The sequence below is a fragment of the Myodes glareolus genome, chromosome 1, assembly GCF_982192425.1.
Source record: "Myodes glareolus chromosome 1, mMyoGla1.1, whole genome shotgun sequence".
Lineage (NCBI taxonomy): Eukaryota > Metazoa > Chordata > Mammalia > Rodentia > Cricetidae > Myodes > Myodes glareolus.
The window spans coordinates 103,667,407-103,687,144 of record NC_142026.1 but is presented as its reverse complement, the minus strand read 5'-3'; the positions used below and the strand labels follow the sequence as shown (position 1 = coordinate 103,687,144).

Below are 19,738 nucleotides of genomic sequence, written 5' to 3'. Positions count from 1 at the left end.
AGAACTGCTGGCTGTATCTCCAACCCAATTTTTAAGATGTAGTACAAAACTATAATAACAAAAACAGCTTGGTATTGACATAAAAATAGACACATTTATCAATGAAATAGAATTGAAGACCCAGGCATAATTCCATATACTTGCAAATACCTGGCTTTGGAAATGGAAGCCCAAAATAGACATTGGAGGAAAGATAATATCTGCTACAAATGGTGCCGGTCAAAGTGAATAGCTACATATAGAAGAATGGAAACAGATTAATATCTATCACCCCACAGAAAACTCAATCCAAATGAATGAAGGACTTTAATGTAAGACAAGATATCCTGAACTGATGGAAGAGAATGGGGAGATGCCCTTGAATTTGTTGGCACAGCAAAGGGTTTCCTGATAGTAAAGGCTGTAAGACTAACAATGAATAGGACATCCTGAAGCTTAAAAAGTTTCTTCAAGCAAAGGACACCACCATCATTCTAGCAAAGAGATAATCAATGGAATGGGAAAATTCTTTACCAATAATTACACATTAAACAGAGGGTTAGTATATACAATATACAAAGGATTAAACAAATAAACCTATAGAAAACACACACACACACAAAAAAAAACAAAACTAAACATGAAGAATACAAATAAACGCTTTTAAAAATGTGGTCTAGAATTTGGCAGAGAGTTCTCAAAAGATGAAACACAAATGACTGAGAAATATTTAAAAATGTTCAACATCCTGAAACCATCTGCAAATTCAAACTCATGTGAGATTTCGACTTACCCCACTTAGAATGGCAAAGATCAAGGAAACAACAGATGCTGTATGAGTGTCGGGGAAGGGGATCACTTATGCACTCCTTGTGGGAGTGAAAACTTGTAAAGCCACTGTGGAAGTAGACGTGTGCTTCCTTTAGGGGCTGGATTCGATGGACAATAAGATCCAGATACATCACTCTTGAGCGTTTACCCAGAGGTCTTTATCTCTTACCCTAGAGATACTTGATTATTCATTGCTGAACATATTCATGTTCATAAAAGGTGGAAATCAGAAACAGCTTAAATGTCCATCAGCTGATGAATGGGTAGTGGATTATATATTTATACAAAGAAATATTATTCAACTATTAAGAAAGTTGAAATTTGTAGGTAAATTGCTTCTAAACAATGATCCTGAGTGAGGTAACTCAGGCTCAAAAAGAAAACACTTCATGTTTTTTCATACAGATGGATACTAGTTTTTAAGCTTTAGTTATGGGTTGATCATTCGCAATAGCCACAGAGGATAGGTGGTTAGTCAGGGACTAGGCAGGAGGAGGGGATCTTCTGAGGAAGGGTAAATGGAACGCAGTGTTGTAAAGGGAAGAAAGAAAAATAGGACAGAAGAATTAAATGGGGAGTGGGTGGACTAGAAAGCAATACAGAGGAGAAAATATGGGGATGGATAAGCAACACTAAAGGCTTTTTGAAATGCCAAATGGAAACCTGCTTCTCTAGAAGCTTCCTAAAAAAATGAATATGTACATATAAATTTCTCTCTCTCTCTCCATCTAAGCTTCATTTAGATGAAGTTACCATATAATGGAGGAGACAATTCCCAAATTAGACACCATACGTTACTAAAAAAATCTCTAGTACAAAGAATGAGTTAACATCATTTATAGTTGTTGGTCAAAGGGGATCTCCTAGAATCTCCACTCCAAACATTATATACTAATGACAATGCTATTGGTACCCACCACGACATGGCAATAAGACCTTGTTGCTAAAGGAAAGACAGTAAGAACTGGAGCTGTTGAAAATCCCCAAGGAAACTGTTTTCCAGACCAACTACACTGATGCAGTTTCAAACACACCATGATTGACAACACACAGAAGCCCAGCACAGATAAAGGAAAATAGGCCCCAAGCCCCATCCTCTGACCAAACAGATATTTGCAACTTATAACTGCTGAGAGAGGGAAAATTCAATTTTTATTCATAGAGCGACTCTGGGTGTGTTTACCATACTTAAAAGCAGGTCGCATGCTCGGCAGCGCTGATCAGCACACAGTGGGTCACAAAATGGACTCCATGTTCGTTTATTCAGTGTTTGTTTTTGGATTTCTTTTCTCTTTTGTGGTGCATGTGTGTGTACTTTTTGCCCCCAACAGAGTGAGAGAGAACATGAAGTTGGATGGGGAGGAAGATACAGAAGATCCAGAGGATCGGAAAGCATATGATCAAAATATATTGTGTGAAAAGGAAACACAAAACTCAGGATCATAGGTTCTGTGGAGTTGTTTTGAATGAACAGTTCTACTTCACTTCTTTCACAGAACATTTTCCTAATGAAATGTATTTATTTGATTTTAATTTGTCTATTATCTCATACTACTTTGCATTGAATTATCATATATATTCATAATTTGTTTTATACATTATATTAACATGCATAAATTTAAATGTAACTTTTTCCTCTGAGTTCATGAAAGATGAATGTTGAATTGTATTTGCATTTGAGTTATAGTCATAGTCATAGCTATAATTTTATACAACTGATCAAAACAATGCAGTGTATAATAAAAGTGGATCGAAGTTATTAAGTGCAAATTAAATTTTTATTTGAAATGCATTTGCTATTAGTACTAGAATGAGACAGCTCAGCATGATTCATATTTTAGTATATTGTTTGCTTGTAAGCCCTGAAAAATCTTCTTCTTAAATATCAAATTAGTGAGAACATTTTGTATGGTGATGTTACCCAATTTATGCAACTTATCCTAAGCTGCATGCCACAATTTACACATTCTCTATCACAAAATTATTTCAAAGAACCTGCCAACTGGCAAATCTATTAGGTTTTCCTTCTACTTTAATGAAAGCAAAGAACTGGAAATTGCTCAATTTGCAACAATTTCTGGGAAATATATCAAAAACATGACAAAGATCTAATGAACAACTATTAATCATACCCCAGAATCTCTTAAAGGCACCGACCCTGATTAAATTAAAATGTTTGTAAAATACTGAAAGATTATTGACTTTGTATTTGTGTCTTTATATAATATAATATTTTGTTAATTTAAAATGTCATGTGCTCTGGTTTATTTTTATCAAACTCTAGTGCTATATACAAGTTTATAAACTTGATAAAAATTATACTATAAATGAATAAATAATTTTTTTTGCTCTGTTACACGGCAGATATATCAAATTTACTTTTTGTATCAGCAAATCTGTTTACATAGGTGTCATGGTTTACAACTATAATCCTGGTACTTGAGAGGCTGAGGTAGGTAGATGGCCTGGAGTCTGAGGCCCTCCTGGACCACCAGTTGAAAGACTCTGTTTCAAAATAGTTTTTAAAAAAAGGAAAAAGAAAAAAGGGAGAAGTCTGTCTTATTTCTTCACTTAAATAAGTATAAAAGTGGATATCCCCATGACAACCATATGGCCTCTGAATATAGCGGTAGCCGAGAAGCAGATCATCCCATTTCCCCAGCTATTTCTTTTAGGGTAAACAATCTCATGACATGACACGCTGCATAGCAAGGTCCTAGTGACATAAATATTAGGACTCAAATCTTAAACAATCCAATCAATGTAGATAAGGGTTTCCAGATTGAAGGAGACCAAAGGAGCAGCATTGCAATAAGCTATTCACCTGTACATATCATACACATAAGCAAAATGCCAGCTCTCACAAAGCACTCCCACCCAGAGTCTAATAATCTTGGACGACATGTTCCAAAAATCGTAAACTAGGCAAGCCTGAGTTCCATAAAAGACAAATACAAATGATTAACTTGTAATAATGGGAATATCTGCAACTCATTGTCTGAAGGAACATGCTTCTTTCATTCTCTTTTTTTTTTCAGCGACAATCTGTGGATTAATGATTTCATGCACACTCCCAACTACAGAGTTTTATGCACAGAGAAGATGCGTGACAGAAGAGTGTATGACTTGACAACCACTACCTCTGAAGCTGAGAGCCACACACCAGCATGAAAACTTTTCCCAAAGTCTTTACGAATCCCTGCTAATTTGTATAGGGTTTCTAAGCCACCTCTAAAGACTGTGGGAAATACTAGGCTTATTTACATTTTTGCCAATATCCTCTGCTCGTCTCCTAAAAGAATATTAATAAAGCTGCTATGAATTTAGAAGTGTGTCGGATGTAAAGGAAATAAAGGAAAACAAAGGCAAGCAATTTTGGTTGGTGAGGTTTACATTAAATTTAGAAATATTGATTCTCTGGATGTGACCAGAGAAAAAAAAGATGATCAACTGGCTTTGTTTTCCAGTGATTTTTTTTTGAGTTCTAACATCATTCCAATAAATACCTTTACTTAAGATATTACAATAAATCTTTTCCCTTAAAATAATATTTGTGTATGTTATAATTTTTTCACCATGGCGTTGCTTACAGGAGTGAAGCTAATTTGCACAGAATGAATATGAGGCTCATAGACACCAACTCCTCTCCCACCTGGGAGACGTAGCTAATCAATCATGGGATGCTTTGCCCAGACAGACCCTGGAGTTTTGGACTTCAGGTATCCATTACTCATTGGCTCCTGAGAGCATTCATATTGAAGGCTGGCTCTCTTCCTCACTACTGGAGCATGGCCACTTTCTTTTAATCAACTGTGTCTGTGAACAAAGACTTTTAACCCCTCTGCTGCCTTGAAGGACTGTTACATGGTCAAACCTTACATGTGTGTGCTTTCTGTTCTCTGCAGTAACAGTCACACACTGCTTAAGAAATTGTAAGAATTTGATTGTAATATAAAAACACCATTTCCCAGCTGATCTCCCTCTTGTTCTCTCCACGCATTGCTAATGTGTTTTTGCAAATGTGGGGATTTGAAAACCATTTTTTTCTATTAAAACTGCACACACCTGTATGCCTTTTGAATGCAACAGAGGCAGAGGAAGCTGGAAGACTGACACCTGGCTCATCATTAGGGTTTTCTGCTTGGCTGGAGGCAGTATGATTAGTAGCTCCTCTTCTCAATTATAGAGGTATTATACTTGTCTTCCTTTGGCCATAGATGGAAGATAACTATGTGTATAATGCAAATTTGGGCTTTGTGAATGCTACTTCCAAAATTAGCCAGGAGTTGATTGGCAGAAAACATAACAATGGGGTAACAAGCATTTGAAGGTTCAGGAATCTGTGAAAAATAGACTGAGCCACGATAGAGAAAAAGCCAGAGAGATTTAGGATTAATTAAGAGCAATAACCGGGAGAGCAGTCGTTTACGGAAGCAGGTTTGAGCCAGACTTCAAAGATGATACAAGCGAGAGTAAGAGTTTAGCTGACTTTGTTGAATGCAGGACGAGAGTAAGAAGCAAAGATTACGCCCCAAGTTGCATAGAATACATTGTCACCACATCTCCAGTGCTTCAGTGCACACAATACACAGGGCAGTGTGCATACTGTGAAATGTGTGTACTGAGCACCAGATTTGTACTGCCAAATACATATTTTCTCTCTAGTTGGGGCATCCTAAAGTATATAAATCCAGATCTTTCTATTTTTCTAGAAGCCAACAGGGTTACGCACCACGACCTGTTTACTACACTGAATAGAACTAAATATTTGATTATCAGAAGGAAAATACTCAGAGGGGAGGAATAGATATTCAAAACAGCATTTTATCCCTTCATCATTGCAGCAAGAGTGATCATAATGACCAGAGGAAAATGTGTTCTTTAGGCAGAGAAAATTGTCTAAGGCAAGCCCTTATGGGAACAGCAGCACTTTCTAGGCCAAGGCTTGCAAAACAACAACAAACCCAATGGCAAAAAGTATATAGAACTTAATTATGTACTTCCTAACTATTCTCAGCTATGCCACAGTCAACACTGCAAAATAAGCATTGCTACCATCAAAGAAGGAACAAAAAAAAGGACAGATGAGGACGCCACTTCTCCATTCTGGAAGCAATGCAAAGAGGTGAAATGAGAAGTCAGTCACATTGGCTTTTAACGATGATTCACCTCCTCTACATTGTGTGTACTGTGCACTGTGGTACCGTGCACTGTGTGTACTGTGTACTCTGTGTACTCTGCATACTGTGCACTGTGCGTACTGTGTCCCGTGTATACTATGTACTGCATATGCTGTGTATTGTATGTACTGAACACTGTGTGTACTGTGCACTGTGTCACTGTGTACTGTGTATACTATGTATACTGTGCACTGTGTACTATGTATGTCATGTACTGTGTGTACTGTGTGTACCATGAACTGTGTGTACTGGTATACTGTGTATACCATGTACTGTATCTACCATGTATTGTGTGTACTGTGCTCTGTGGACTATGTGCACTGTGTGAACTGGTGTACTGTGTGTACTGACCTGTGCACTGAGTTGTTAAAGGTTGGCTTTATTATGTAATAATTTTTCTTTGAATAGTATATATTCTTAACATATGCATCTATATCCCAATTTAGTTCTGTGGAAACTCCCTGCATGCAAACATCTTACATGGGGTTTAATAAAACTGTAGCTGTAGTTACATAGACACACAACACAAACTCAAATAGCTTTTTAAAAATGATCATATATCACCATCCATACACATAAATTACATCTCATATGTCGTTGAGACATAGGTGGAAGTTTGTCTAATTGTAAGTTCAGTTAAAATGATGAGATGTTTTGCAGAGAAGGTGTATTTGTTTAACCACCATCTCTAATGTGTCTGTGTAAAGGTATTTTATAGGTCTATCAATTCCAGAACTATTTTACTTTTACGAAGCTGCCTTGATAGACTTTGATGAATGAAGAGACCATGAAAATCATCACAGCCAGATTTTCTCTACTTCCCAATAAACAAAATAAACAGTTTCAAATTTGAAACCATCACAAAAGGCTTCCTTCTCTGAAGCTGTGTCTTTGGTAGACAAACGAAGGGAAGAGCACTCCATGCTTCTGCCACCTAGAACATTACCTGCTTAACTTCACTTTCTGCCTGTGTTGACCTGGTTTGTCTCTGAGGACAGGATCCTTGAAAGCCAGGACTTCTGAAAATCAAATGTCCTTTGTGATGTATCTTCGACAAAACTGTTTAATATATGATGCTTGCCAGAGTGACTACTGGATAACTTCTCACTTTAATGAAATCTAGCTGCAATCTAAGTATCCATGCCTTAGTGCTAGCACAGTTGACATTTCTATGATTAAAGCCACAAAGACACCTAAAAAGGAAAGAAGAAGTGGCCAATGAACTCTTGAAAAGTCTATACTTATTCTCAGGGAAGCCAGGATACTCCTCTCATATTTAGTCTGACTCCCACTTTCCCTTTCTTTATTCTGTACCTTGATCTCCTAAAATTTAGTGATTCAATACCTGACTTGTAAGTCCCATCTCATGCTTCTTCCATATTTTGTCAGAAAAGGAACTTTACTTTATTGCTCAGGGAGTGCAGTGTATCTATGGACTGGTTCTATAATTCCAAGAGAGGAAAGAGCTCATCCGAGTTCGAGATAAAAAAAAATGGTATTACTTCAAGAAAGAACATAATTCAGATTTTCTAGAAGCTAGGGTTCTCTGCAAAGATTTGTAGTTCTTTCTTTGGGATGAGGAGACAGTGTGTTGTAACAATGAACCCTTCCTTCTAATCACGGGCATGCCAATGTGATCCTCCGTGTCTATTTTGAACTTAGGCATGGAAATCTATGACCACTGGATTCAAGGTGGCTCCATAGCCTTGTTTCTTCTGTGAAAACTAGAGCTTCCAACAGAAACACAAGTTGACATACACAGAAAGTGTTTTTGATTGGTTTTGTGTTTGATTTTTGAAATGTTGTCTATGGACATAGCCCAGAGTTTCTTTGAACTCAAAGATCTTGTGTCAACCTCCCAAGTATTCAGACTACAGCCACATTCTACAATCTCTGGCTAAGAATACATACATTTAAAGTGTTCTTTATAGAGGTTTATGAAACGTTTACTAGCACAATGCATTCCAAATATCCTATCTCTCTCTCTCTCTCTCTCTCTCTCTCTCTCTCTCTCTCTCCGTCTCTCTCTCTCTCCATATATCTTTTTATTTTGCTTTCTTTTTGGGTTTTTTTTGGGGGGGGTTTCTTGGGATTTTCATTTGTTTTTGAGACAGGGTGTCTCTATTTGAACCTGTCTGTCCAAGAACTTGCTCTGTAGACCAGGCTGGCCTTGAATTCACAGAGATCCACCTAACTCTGCCACCCAAGGGCTAGGAATAAAGGCATGTACCACCACGCTCATCTGAAATATTTCATATAATGATAAAAAAGATTTTCTTAAATCTGGATTCATTGACACCATTTTACATACAACTTATTGCTTCTTATTATCCAATTGTGAGTTAATATAGTTAATATTACCCTCAAAGTAATTAGCTGAAGAAAACTGAAAAACAAATTTTATTTGTTGGTAGCAAATTTAAGGTTGTTCATATTGATTACAGCTCTACATGAAATCTAAGGAATATATATATATATGTGTATATATATATATATATGATTTTAGGAGATCACACAAACACCTGAGTTCATGTATAACAAAGCTGTAAACTTTCTAAATCTCACAGAATTATAGTTAGGTTTCCTAAGTCTCTTCAGGAAAAATTATTTTTATTTGTATCTTTGTTCTAATAATGCAAATAATTTGTTTGTATAATGTAAGCATTTTTGACACTAATTTGACGTTTAGATACTTTATTTCCTTCTGATAAAATGAGGGTTTTTTAATTGTCACAATTAAAATATTGAGGTATGAGAAGTCTAGAGGTAGATGCTGTAGAAAGTATGAATTGTTCTGAAAAAGGAGAGAGTATAAAATATGAAAGACCTATGAAATTGGGGGGAGTGAAGATACCGGGCAAACAGAAGAAAGGATTTGTGCTAACAGTTCAGCCAAAAGAAACATAAAAATATAAAAAATACATATTGAAGTCTTTCTTCTTAGGTAGAAAGACAGTGAGATATGAAAACCTTTCAATGGTCCCTTTATAATCTTTAGAAAATTTTACCGCAAATGAAAATAATCAAATCTTCACATGCTTAGTGATAACAAAGGCTCTTTGTCAGTTGCTGATGAAAAGCAGTACATACAGGTTTGGAAAGATTTGGTTTAACCCAGCAAATTCCTATTAGAAATGGCATTAATTAGAAAAGCTAAAACCCACACACATTTAACATAGAGTTTATCTGTACTGAGTTTGCCCAGAAGCACTAGAGTGGTGAGCTCTCAACACTTACTGCGAGGATGATCTGGAGGGAACTGTGACCCACTTCTATGTACTGGTACTCCAGAAAACACCCTGAGACAGTGATGTATCGATGGTCTTCTGGGGCCCAGTCGGGGGCAGGCGTCACAGATGTCACCATACATCCTGGTCCATTCTCCATCCACCAAGATCGGTGCATTGAAATATTAAATGTCAGGATAAGGTCTGTTTCCTGCAAGAAGGTAATTTGTAAGGATGAGAAAAAACTGAAGATATTAATTTACTTAGGAAGGTCTTATTTGTGTTTCTTGTTTGAAAGTATAGGTCCCTCATCACCTTCTAGTGTATATTATAGGCACTCAAAGAAACAGTTAAAGTATTTATGTGCATAGAGATTATACTTTTAAGGTTTGACTGAGCATAATACTCACAGTTAAATTATTGTTTTAGAAAAATTACCAAAATATCTACCAATACATAACTGTCATATTTTTGTATTGAAGTCCTTTTGAGACTTGAAATTTTATAACACCAGAGATTTAAACTATATAATTGGGTGAAATTAGTGTTATTATAAACCTGATTCACTTTTTTCTCTCTAAATATTTATTTTTAACACATTTTAGTTTTCCAAACTGAATTTCAATTTGACTGCATTTACGTTAGTGTTGAAGCTAATGGTAGGATTTTAAAGAACTGTCCTTAGTACAACACACTATTACTTGGTTTTCCCTTTCTACTAAACTTGGTCCAGTCTGTCCACCGGCAATTGGCTCCAGGATGCTGCAGATATCAAAACACAAAGATGCTCATATCCTTTATATTAAAATACAGCTTGCTGAATAAAACACATAGTCTTTGAGTATAGAGGGGACATGTAGAAGTATTGATCATTCTCTCCAATCTTGTTAACCTCTTCTGTGAATTTGCTCATAACATCTCTTGGAAAATATCAGTAAATTCTTACAGGATAGAGATATAAAATCTCAATTCTTTAAATGAATTAGATGGTACAGAATGTAATTGATTGATGGTACACACTGTCAATGGCAAACAAACAGAAAGAAGGTACAGGAAATGCATGAAATACTTTCCAGTGTGAGAACTATATTACGTCAATGTAAGTGGTATGGATTTATGGGGTAACAGGAGCAAACTGCTTCCACTCCAGAGTGAGGTGCTTATCTGTCTGAGAACCTGTATAGACAATTTTATCTCTGTTTTGTGACTGTGAGCTATCGGATCACACTGAAAATACTAAGGATTAAGTTATAGCTGAAAAACTCAGACACTGAATGAAGGAGCACACTGAGAAAACTGATGTGGTGTCACTATCTTCCATGTGGTGAACAGACAAAGATGGCAGAAGATATCTTTTCTTCCCAAGGTTATGAAGAAAAGCTTCAAGAGTTTCTTGAGAACTTGGAGACACAGAACAGGCAACAGACTCAGACTTACTAAGTCTCAAAATAAAGCGTGCAGCTAAAGCTACCTGCTAAGTGGCCAAACAAACAAAATAGTGATGTTTTTGGGAGGCAAGTATTTTGCTCCAGAAGATGGGTCCAAAGTAAAGAACAGTGGGAGAAATTTGTGGTCCATCATGAGAGAATTAACTGTGACTGTTTCCCAAGGTTTTCCAAGAAGAAGTGAAGTTCTGTTAGCAGGGCAACAACAGCTGAATCTGTTGACCCTTGTATGTCTAGATTTTGAAGAAAGAAAAGTTATGAAAACAGTAAATCAGGTAAACCTGTAGTCTTGTACCTGCTGCTGAGGTACTTAAGGCAGGACCGTGGTCCTGAAATGTCCAGAAGTTTACTGTGAGCAAGTCAGTTTAGTAATCCTTCAAACATCTTGTTGGTGCCTGTATACCTTCCCTGTCCCGCTAACTCTTTTCTTTTGCTATTCCTGCCTGGAGAGGTGGGGACAATAACTGTTAATTAGGAAATGCATGGTTATGAAAGACAGAAAGTATACACACACCAGTCCTTTCCTGTGGGGGGGGCAGTTAACTTTGAGTGAAACGTCTATATTTTATAATAGGGCTGGCAAGCCACTTCTGTTTTGTTTGTAAACAACTTCTCACTGTGTAGCTCTGGCTGTCCTGGTGCTAGATGTATACACCAGACCCAGTTTAGAATGTGCAGAGATCCACCTGTCTCTTTCTCCAAGTGCTGAGATTAAAGACGTGCACTAGCTACTTCCATTTGTAAAATAGACCATTTAGGGAATAATAGCGACTTCAGATGAGTTCTTATTTCACAGAAACTGGAAATCTGTCATGTTTTTGTTCTGGTTGCATCAGAACCGGAATCTGAACCAGAATCTGGGTAGGTTTTCAGGGTTCACTATAGGAGGAAAGAATAATGTTTTCTCCTTCTATTTCAGCATTCCTCATTTAATGTATAGTTACCAAAGAAAACTACAGGGATCATCAGTCAAGAGGAGGACAAAGAAAATGGCTTAAAATGGCAATTAACCATTTTAATGTGATGGCAACCAGGTCTACACAGTCCAGAAAAAAACCCAGCCTAGTCTCTAATAGCTAGTGTTTTTTAATGCAGTTAGGCTGGAAACTTAGTACTCTTCCTTCTCTCACAGGAAATCAGGAGGCTCCATCTGCAAGGATGGTAGAGAGGTTTTATGAAACTGAAATATTGAATATTTGTATTATTCCTCCTCATCTTTTGGGGGACAACACTTATTTCTTCAATAAAACTAAACAAGTTTGTAAACTATTATGAATGAGTTTCTCATGGGTGATCTTTATATTCAGATAGGAACGAGGGCCCAGACTACTGATGCTGAGAATCTTGTTGTTGGCTATTTCATTAAGCACGGGACTGTCAGGACTCCTGTAAGATCCCTCTCCCTTGAAAACTCTCAGCACCCCAATGCAATAGGTATCCACAGATTCCGAAGGAACTACATTAAGGCATTGATGTAGGCAGAATTTATGTGCAATAGAACTCCTGTAATCAGCAGAATCAATTATTTTATGTCCTAAATATTGATATGAAAGGAGGAGAGAAGAGACTTGTTGTAGGGCCCTGTCTTCCCTGTTCTTCAAGGCTAAAGCACAGGATGCAAGAATTGTTTACGCTAACCAGCTTAACTTCCGCCAGCCAGAGGGAGTTAGTTCAAAGCCTTGTTTCTGTCATTGCTATGATAATTTCATCTGCTAAGAAAGGTCCTCACAGGGGCCCTAAATCTCCTCCCATCTGTCTGTCAGGGTTCCCAGCTCGATACCCCCTGCATGGAGGCTCAGGCTGCTGGCACCATGCGTCCTACACCCCTCTTCTCACTCCCAGGTGGGAGGGGGCTCTTGTCCTCTTGCCTCCAAGTATATAAGCCTACGTGTGCTGAATAAAGATTGACATTTACCCTTCGGGCAAATGATCCGGTCTCTCTGTGTGTCCTGTGTCTGTTTTCAACTCCTAGGATATTGATCCAGACTCGTGGTCCTGTATGGGAAGCGTGTCCTGTACCAGGAGAGTGAGGTTTCACAGATAAGCGCGGGACAACTTGTGATCACCTATACACCATTAAAACATAGCTAAAATATAAACGGCAATGGACACAACAGATGAAGGCCTCTAGGAAGCCAAAACATGAATATCTCTGTTCACTCAGTAAGCTCTGACATGTTGGCAATAAAGAAACAGAACAAAGCCTATCCATAAGAAAGATACTTGTCTAGAAATGTTTTTCTGTATTCATTTATTTACTTATTTGTGTATTTGTGTGTGTATGTGTTGTGTGTGTGTGTGCACACATGTGTGGGCGTGTGGAAGAGGAAGTCAGAGGACAACTTGTAGGTGTCAAATCCCACCTTCCAGGATGTGATCTTCCAGGATCAAACCCACCTTACCGTTCTAGGAAACATGAAGCTTTACCTGTTGCACTATCTCACTGGTGAAACCCGTTCTTTCCTAGTACAATGGTATTAAAAGACAACTTTTTTAACATTTTTAGTATAAATGTAATATATTTGGATGGTACCTTTGATCCCCAGTTAAAAGTTGTTTTTTTTTTTTTCTCCTGAGATAGGGGGTTAGGTTCAACTGATCGACCAGAGAACCTCCCTTTCCTTTTTGTGTAGATTCTAGAAATCAAATATGGTTTCTCATGCTTACAAGGCAAGAAGCACTTTACCAAAAGTGAGATATCATGCTGGCCTCCTTCTTCTTTCTAATGTATTGCCTGCACCCTTTCTTGAGGCCTGCTGGAGCACAGTAGTGTAAACTGCATGACTTTAGAAACTGAGAGATTTATTGTCATGTTGTTTCAATGGCTCAAAGTCTGCTCTCAAGGTCCAGCCAAGATGGTTTCCTTTGAGCAACCAGAGACAGTATTTGACCAAGCCTTTGATGACATAGTGGTAGAGTTTGGCACTCTTTCAGCTCCCAAAGTGTCACCATGATCTCTGCTCTCATATCTCAGAATATCTGTCTTCTGAGCTGCATCCAAATACTCCCTCTGTACAAGCAGTTCATTCATATTCACTTAAAATTCCATGGGCTAAAACAGTTTTAACTGGTTACACCTAATTACTGTTTTTCCAAATCAACTCACGTTTGGTGGGAGAATGAGTTGGGATTTCGACATATAAATTTGAAAGGGACACAGTTCAACCTATAATGCTAAAGTCTGATAGCTAAGGATTATCAGAACCAAATGGCATGATTGACAGGCACTACATTTCACTTCTTTGCTTTTTGCATTACCTATTTTATTGCCCACTATTTACATATAGCTTAAAAATCATACTTCCCATAAAATTAATAACTAAAATAGCATTATTTGTCCATAGTTTCTGCAATATCCTGGTATCCTATTAAAAAACAATCATATGCATTTGCTTGCAATTGTTTCTTAAGGTATTCATTTTATACATATTAAGTCATATATGCATTATTAAACCATCATTAAACTATTTACCCATATATTCCTCTAGAAGGTGTAAATGAGAATGCTTAAGTCATGGACTTCTCTATTTTCGACAATTCTGCATAATTTTCTCTAAAATTTGATTAAATCAATAGTATAAAATTTATGACCATATAAATATTTTTATGACTGAGCTGAGTTGTGAATTATGAGAGCAATTTCTTTCTTATATAACATTTCTTCCAGGAGTTAATAATTCCTTCCCATCAAAAAACATTCTTTATGTTTTTGGAGTAGTTTTAGGTTCAGAGAAAAATTGAGCTGAAAGTGTACTTCTCCCCTCTCAAACGCATAATCTTCCTCCTAGGAACATCCTAGGCCGGAATGTTAGATTTGTTGCATTCTGTGAACCTATATTGAACATTATTATCATGCAAAGTCCCTATTTTTCATTGTGTTCACTCTTGACACATAGTCTCTGCCCTTAGAAAGCGAGCTGTGACATGAACCTGCCATCCCAGTATCACAGAGAATCATTCCCTTGCCTTGGCTTTTCTCTGTGCCTCACATACCAACCCTGTCACCTCCCTAACAGATGGAAGCTGTTTGGTTTCACTTCTTGAAGATTTCAGCATCAGTGCAATCGCACTGAATGTGGGATTTTCAGATTGGCTTCTTTCAATTAATAATACACATTTATGTTATTTGTCTTTCATGACCTGGTAGCTGATGTTTAATGTTGAGTGGCGCTTTCACTCTTGGTGTAAATCACAGTTACTTTGTTTATTCGCTCCACTGAAGGACTTCTTGACTGATTTAGAGTTTTGAAAATTATGAATAAAGTTGTTATAAATATTCTTTGGGCAAGGTTAGTGTAGACAAAAATTTCAACTATTTGGGTAAATAGTGGAGAACATTATGGCTGGCTTATATGGTAAAGGCATATGTACCTGTGCAAAAAACTACCCCACTGCCTTCCAGATGGCTGTGGTATTTTGAAATCTCCTGAGTAGTGAATGTTGATTCTTGCTGCTCTACATCCTTATCAGCATTTAGTGTTGCCATTTTTCTACATTTTTATTATTTTACATGTGGATACCTACTTGTTCTGTCTCTACTTGCCAAAAATGGCTGTTCTTATCATTACATATTCTCAATTCCTTTGTCAAACATCAAATGTCCATATTTATCCAGGTCTATTTTAAGATGTCTATTCTGCTCCACTGATTTGTCAACATATTCTTTCATTAATACTGTACTGTATTTAGTATAACATTTTAATAAATCCCGAATTCAGAATGGGTTATTCTACAAATTCTGTCATTTTTCTTAAATAATGTATGGTCTTTTCTGAATATTTTGCCTCTCAGGATAAATTTTAGAATTAATTTGTTAATACCCACCAAATGACAGATAAAACGTTGAGAAGATAGAATTTGTGGGTTGTGTTGGATAAAACTAACAATAAAATTTCTTGAATCCTCATATTAGTGGGCATGGTTTATCTTTCCAGTTATTTAGTTCTCTGGGTCTTCCATCAATTCTGTAGTTTTCCTTATATTTATTTTGTATACACTTTGTTACAATTTTTTTTTACAGATTATTGTGGTACTACTGTCAATTGCACTTTGCTTTTAACTTTAAATTTGGTTTGTTAATTGATATATAGGAAATTAAATGATTCTTATGTACTTTCTGGCAGGCATTTTATAGCTGTATGGTCCTTGAATTTTTGATCATGTTTTCTTTATTTTATATAAAGATAATTATGTCATCTATGAACAAAGACAGTGTTATTGCTACCTTCCCATTTTGCAAGCTTTATTACATATTGACCCCTATAACAACTTAACTTGAAGCTCTACTATGATGCTGAGAACAGTCAACTAAAGTTACTGAGAAGTAACTGTGCTCACAATGCTGATTGACTGGTTAGAACTACAACAATTATAGAGGGTTGGAGTGCTATAGGTACACAGCTTATTACAAATTATCTTGAGCTACCTTTAACCACTTTATTAGCCTCTGTATATTAATCATCATCCTCGTGACTATTTAAGCAAGTCTTTTTGAAGTGTTTTAATAGAGCTTCTAGTTTTCACCAACCCAAAAGCTAAGAATTTTATCCAGATACTGTCCAAGGCCTACAGCAAAGATTTGTGGTTTTTTTTTTCTTCCTTGCTGTAACTTGCCTATCTAATATATCTACTGTAGTGATATTTTGTGTGTGCTTTAACAAACAAAGTTTGCCTGAATATCAGAGTGTGGAGCTAGACACACTAGTTAGCCATAGAGACCAGGCAGTGATGGCCCACACCTTAAATCTCAGCACTAGGGAGATGGAGGCAGACGGATTTCTGCGAGTTCAAGGCTACCCTGGAATACACAAGATTGATCCAGTCTAAAAGAGAAACAGAATCAAGCGGTGGTGGCTCACATCTTTAATCCCAGTACTAGGGAAATGGAGACAGGAAGTGAGATGGTTGGGCAGAGAGAGGAATATAAGCAGGAGGAGACATGAGTTCAACGTTCAGTCTGAGGTTTCGTAGAGAAGGCCGTTAATTCTGGGCGTTCAGTCTGAGGACTTGTAGAGATGAGATACAGATTTTGTAGAGGTAAGAACTAGTGCCTGGCAGCTCTGCTTCTCTGATCTTTCAGCTTCCACCCCCTAATATCTGACTCCAGGTTTTTATTATTAATGCAAATTAAGATTTGCACTACAACCTATTAATGTATTTGTAATGGATCTCGATCTAGGACTTTCCTTACTCTGTTACTATAGAAACTTCATGAAAATGTTACAGTGTTGGATCATGGAATATGGGGTAATATAAACCTACAGAACCAGTCCATGGCCACTCATTATCCCTTTTGAGAGGCATGTGTTTTTCAGCACGAATGAGCAGACAATGTTGCCTTCTGTCTGGTCTTAGAGGGAGGGCTCTAATCCATCTCTCACTGATAAAAAGATGTCAGCCATAGGTATTTTTAGATATGCTCTATCTAGTGGAGACCCACTCTATTCCTAACTTTTTAATTTATGTAACTCATGAATGTGTATGAGGTCATTCTTTATGTTGCTTTCATTAGTTAATAAAGAAACTGTTTTGGAACTGAGGCAGAACTTTGGTAGGAGGGGAAGTTAAACAGAATGCTGGGAGGAAGAAGGCAGAGTCGGAGAGATGTTATGGATCCACTGCTGGAGATAGATGTGCTGAGACTTTGCTGGTAGACCACGACATTGTGGTGATATACAAATTAATAGAAATGGGTTAAACTAATATGTAAGAGTTAGCCAATAAGAAGTTAGAGCAAATGGGTCAAGCAGTGATTTAATTAATACAGTTTTCTGTGTAATTATTTCCGAGATCTGGGTGGCCAGGAAATGAACAAGTGGCTAAAGGGACCCGTTGCCACATGAATTATTGTTGAATACCATCAGTCTTTTCTTTTCTGGTATGATAATGTAATTTTGCTTTTTCAACCTTGTAAAAATATGCTCTAGATGTGTGATAGACACAGAGTGAGATTTAGCTGGATGGTTTGAAGTATGGACATAACTGGTCATCTAGGAACTAGGGATACTTTAGGAATGTTGGTCAGATTGTAAGGATCAACTTAAGTAGAAAGTAGACATATTAAAGATCCAGAGATTGCTGAACACATTATCCAGGACTTAGCCTTTCCCACCCCACCCCTTCTTTGTGTGGTATTAAAATCAAAGAACTACACATATATGTTAGGGAGACCTAATTTATCTTGAACCATGGCAAGTACTTCCTACCTAAGTTTCCCTGAGATGAATCTTGGAAAGGTATACTTCATTCTTCAGTCTTCATTCTGGTAGGAATCTTTCTCAATAAGCACCCTGATATGATGTATTATATTAAATCATTTTAAATATTGAATCAGCATTATACTACTAAGATAATTTACTCTTGATCATGGTATACATTTATTTTTACTTATTATTAGAATTGATTTGTCAATATTTCATTATGGATCTTTGCTGCTTTGTTGACATGGTAGTGTTATCTTTCAATGTCTTTGAATTTGGTGTTGAGGTGATGTTAGCTAGCATTGCAAAATAAAAGAAGAATTATGTTCTCTGATTTTACCTTCTGTAATAGATGAAAGCTAATTGATATACATTCTTACTTGAATATTTGGATAAATTCACCACCAATCCCATTTGGGCTTGGTATTTTTTGTCTTGAAAGCTGTTATTGCTTTAATTTTCTTTAATAGATGTAGGACTACTGAAGTTCTTTATCATTTTATGAGTTTATTTTGAATTTATGGATGCTGAATTATTAATAACATTACGTGATGGCCTCACTATTGTTCATAGGTGAATTATAATAATATTCCTGTTCATTTTGGGTATTAGCATTTGTTCTCTCTCATTCTCTCTCTCTCTCTCATTCTTTTATGTACACAGACACGTATCACACACACACGTACTATATAGATACTTACTGATTATTTTTCAAAGAACCATCTTTTCACGATATTGTTTTTCTCTGTGGATTTCTTATTTTTAACATAATTGGTTTATCTTCTAATTTTAAAAGAACCTTTCTTCTTATTTTGGAATTAATTTGCTCTTCCTTTAATGATGTGCTGAATAAAAAGCTTAGGGTATTGATTTGATATTTTTCTTCATAACATTCAATGCCATAAATTTTCATATAAGTAGTAATTCTCCTGCATCCCATATATTTTTATAAATTTTGTTTTTACTTTTAAAAAAGAGTTCATGAATTTCAAGTAGAGCAGGTAGGCATATATTGGAGATTTTGGAGTGAGGAAAGGAAGAGGAGAAATGCTATAATTATATTACAATCTCAAAAATAAAATTATGTATATATACATACATGCACACACACACACACACACACACACACACACATATATATATATATATATATATATATATATATATATATAAACTTCATAAAAGTCTACCTATTGCTTAATAGTTCCTTCTTTTAAGTGGAGAGTTTACCGAGATAAGGGTAAATGGGAGGGAAGAAAGAACAAGAAATAGAGAGAAAGAGGAAGAGGAACAAGAAGTAGGGGGTCTGCCTGCCTCTTCAGAAGAGCTTAATAGATAAGAGTGCTTAATAGTTCTTTTAAGCTATTCCATAGAATTGTAAAGAGTAATTAAAAGTAATTTCTCCATGATATCCCACTTATAATAATTCCATTGTATTTTCATATATGAGCTCTCTTGCTAGGGGACTATGATAAGAAATAGCCCTGTCTTCAGGTTCTCTCAGGTTCCATATCACTTTTTAATGCATATATGTTTATTATTATTTTGAACCAGTAGGCTGGTCTATACATGTATTTTCTTGTTTTAATATTTGAGATTACAATTGTAACAGTTTTCCTTTGTCTTTCTTCCTTACAAACTCTATAATACACCCCGTCCCTTTTTCTTCCAATTTCGTGGCCTCTTCATTCATTAATTGTTATTACATGAATTTATCTTCATGTATATACATATATATTCCTAAATATAACCTCATCAACCTACAGAGTTACTTGTATGTATGTTTTCAGAGTTGACCATTTAGCATCTGTCTTAGTTAGGGTTTCTATTGCTGTGAAGAGACACCACGACCACAGCATCTCTTATAAAGGAAAAAC

At 36.4% G+C, this 19,738-nt stretch overlaps 1 protein-coding gene across 2 annotated transcripts in view; it reads right to left on the bottom strand.

Annotated features, from left to right (window-relative positions):
- The window catches only part of Nkain2 (sodium/potassium transporting ATPase interacting 2), a 1,053,674-nt gene that overhangs the window by 188,360 nt on the left and 845,576 nt on the right, over positions 1-19,738 (bottom strand). For both annotated transcript variants that reach the window (XM_085689941.2, XM_048425402.3), the window contains exon 4: positions 9,228-9,428. In XM_085689941.2, the coding sequence (XP_085546067.1) occupies positions 9,228-9,428 (201 nt within the window). The remainder of the gene's footprint in view (positions 1-9,227; positions 9,429-19,738) is intronic.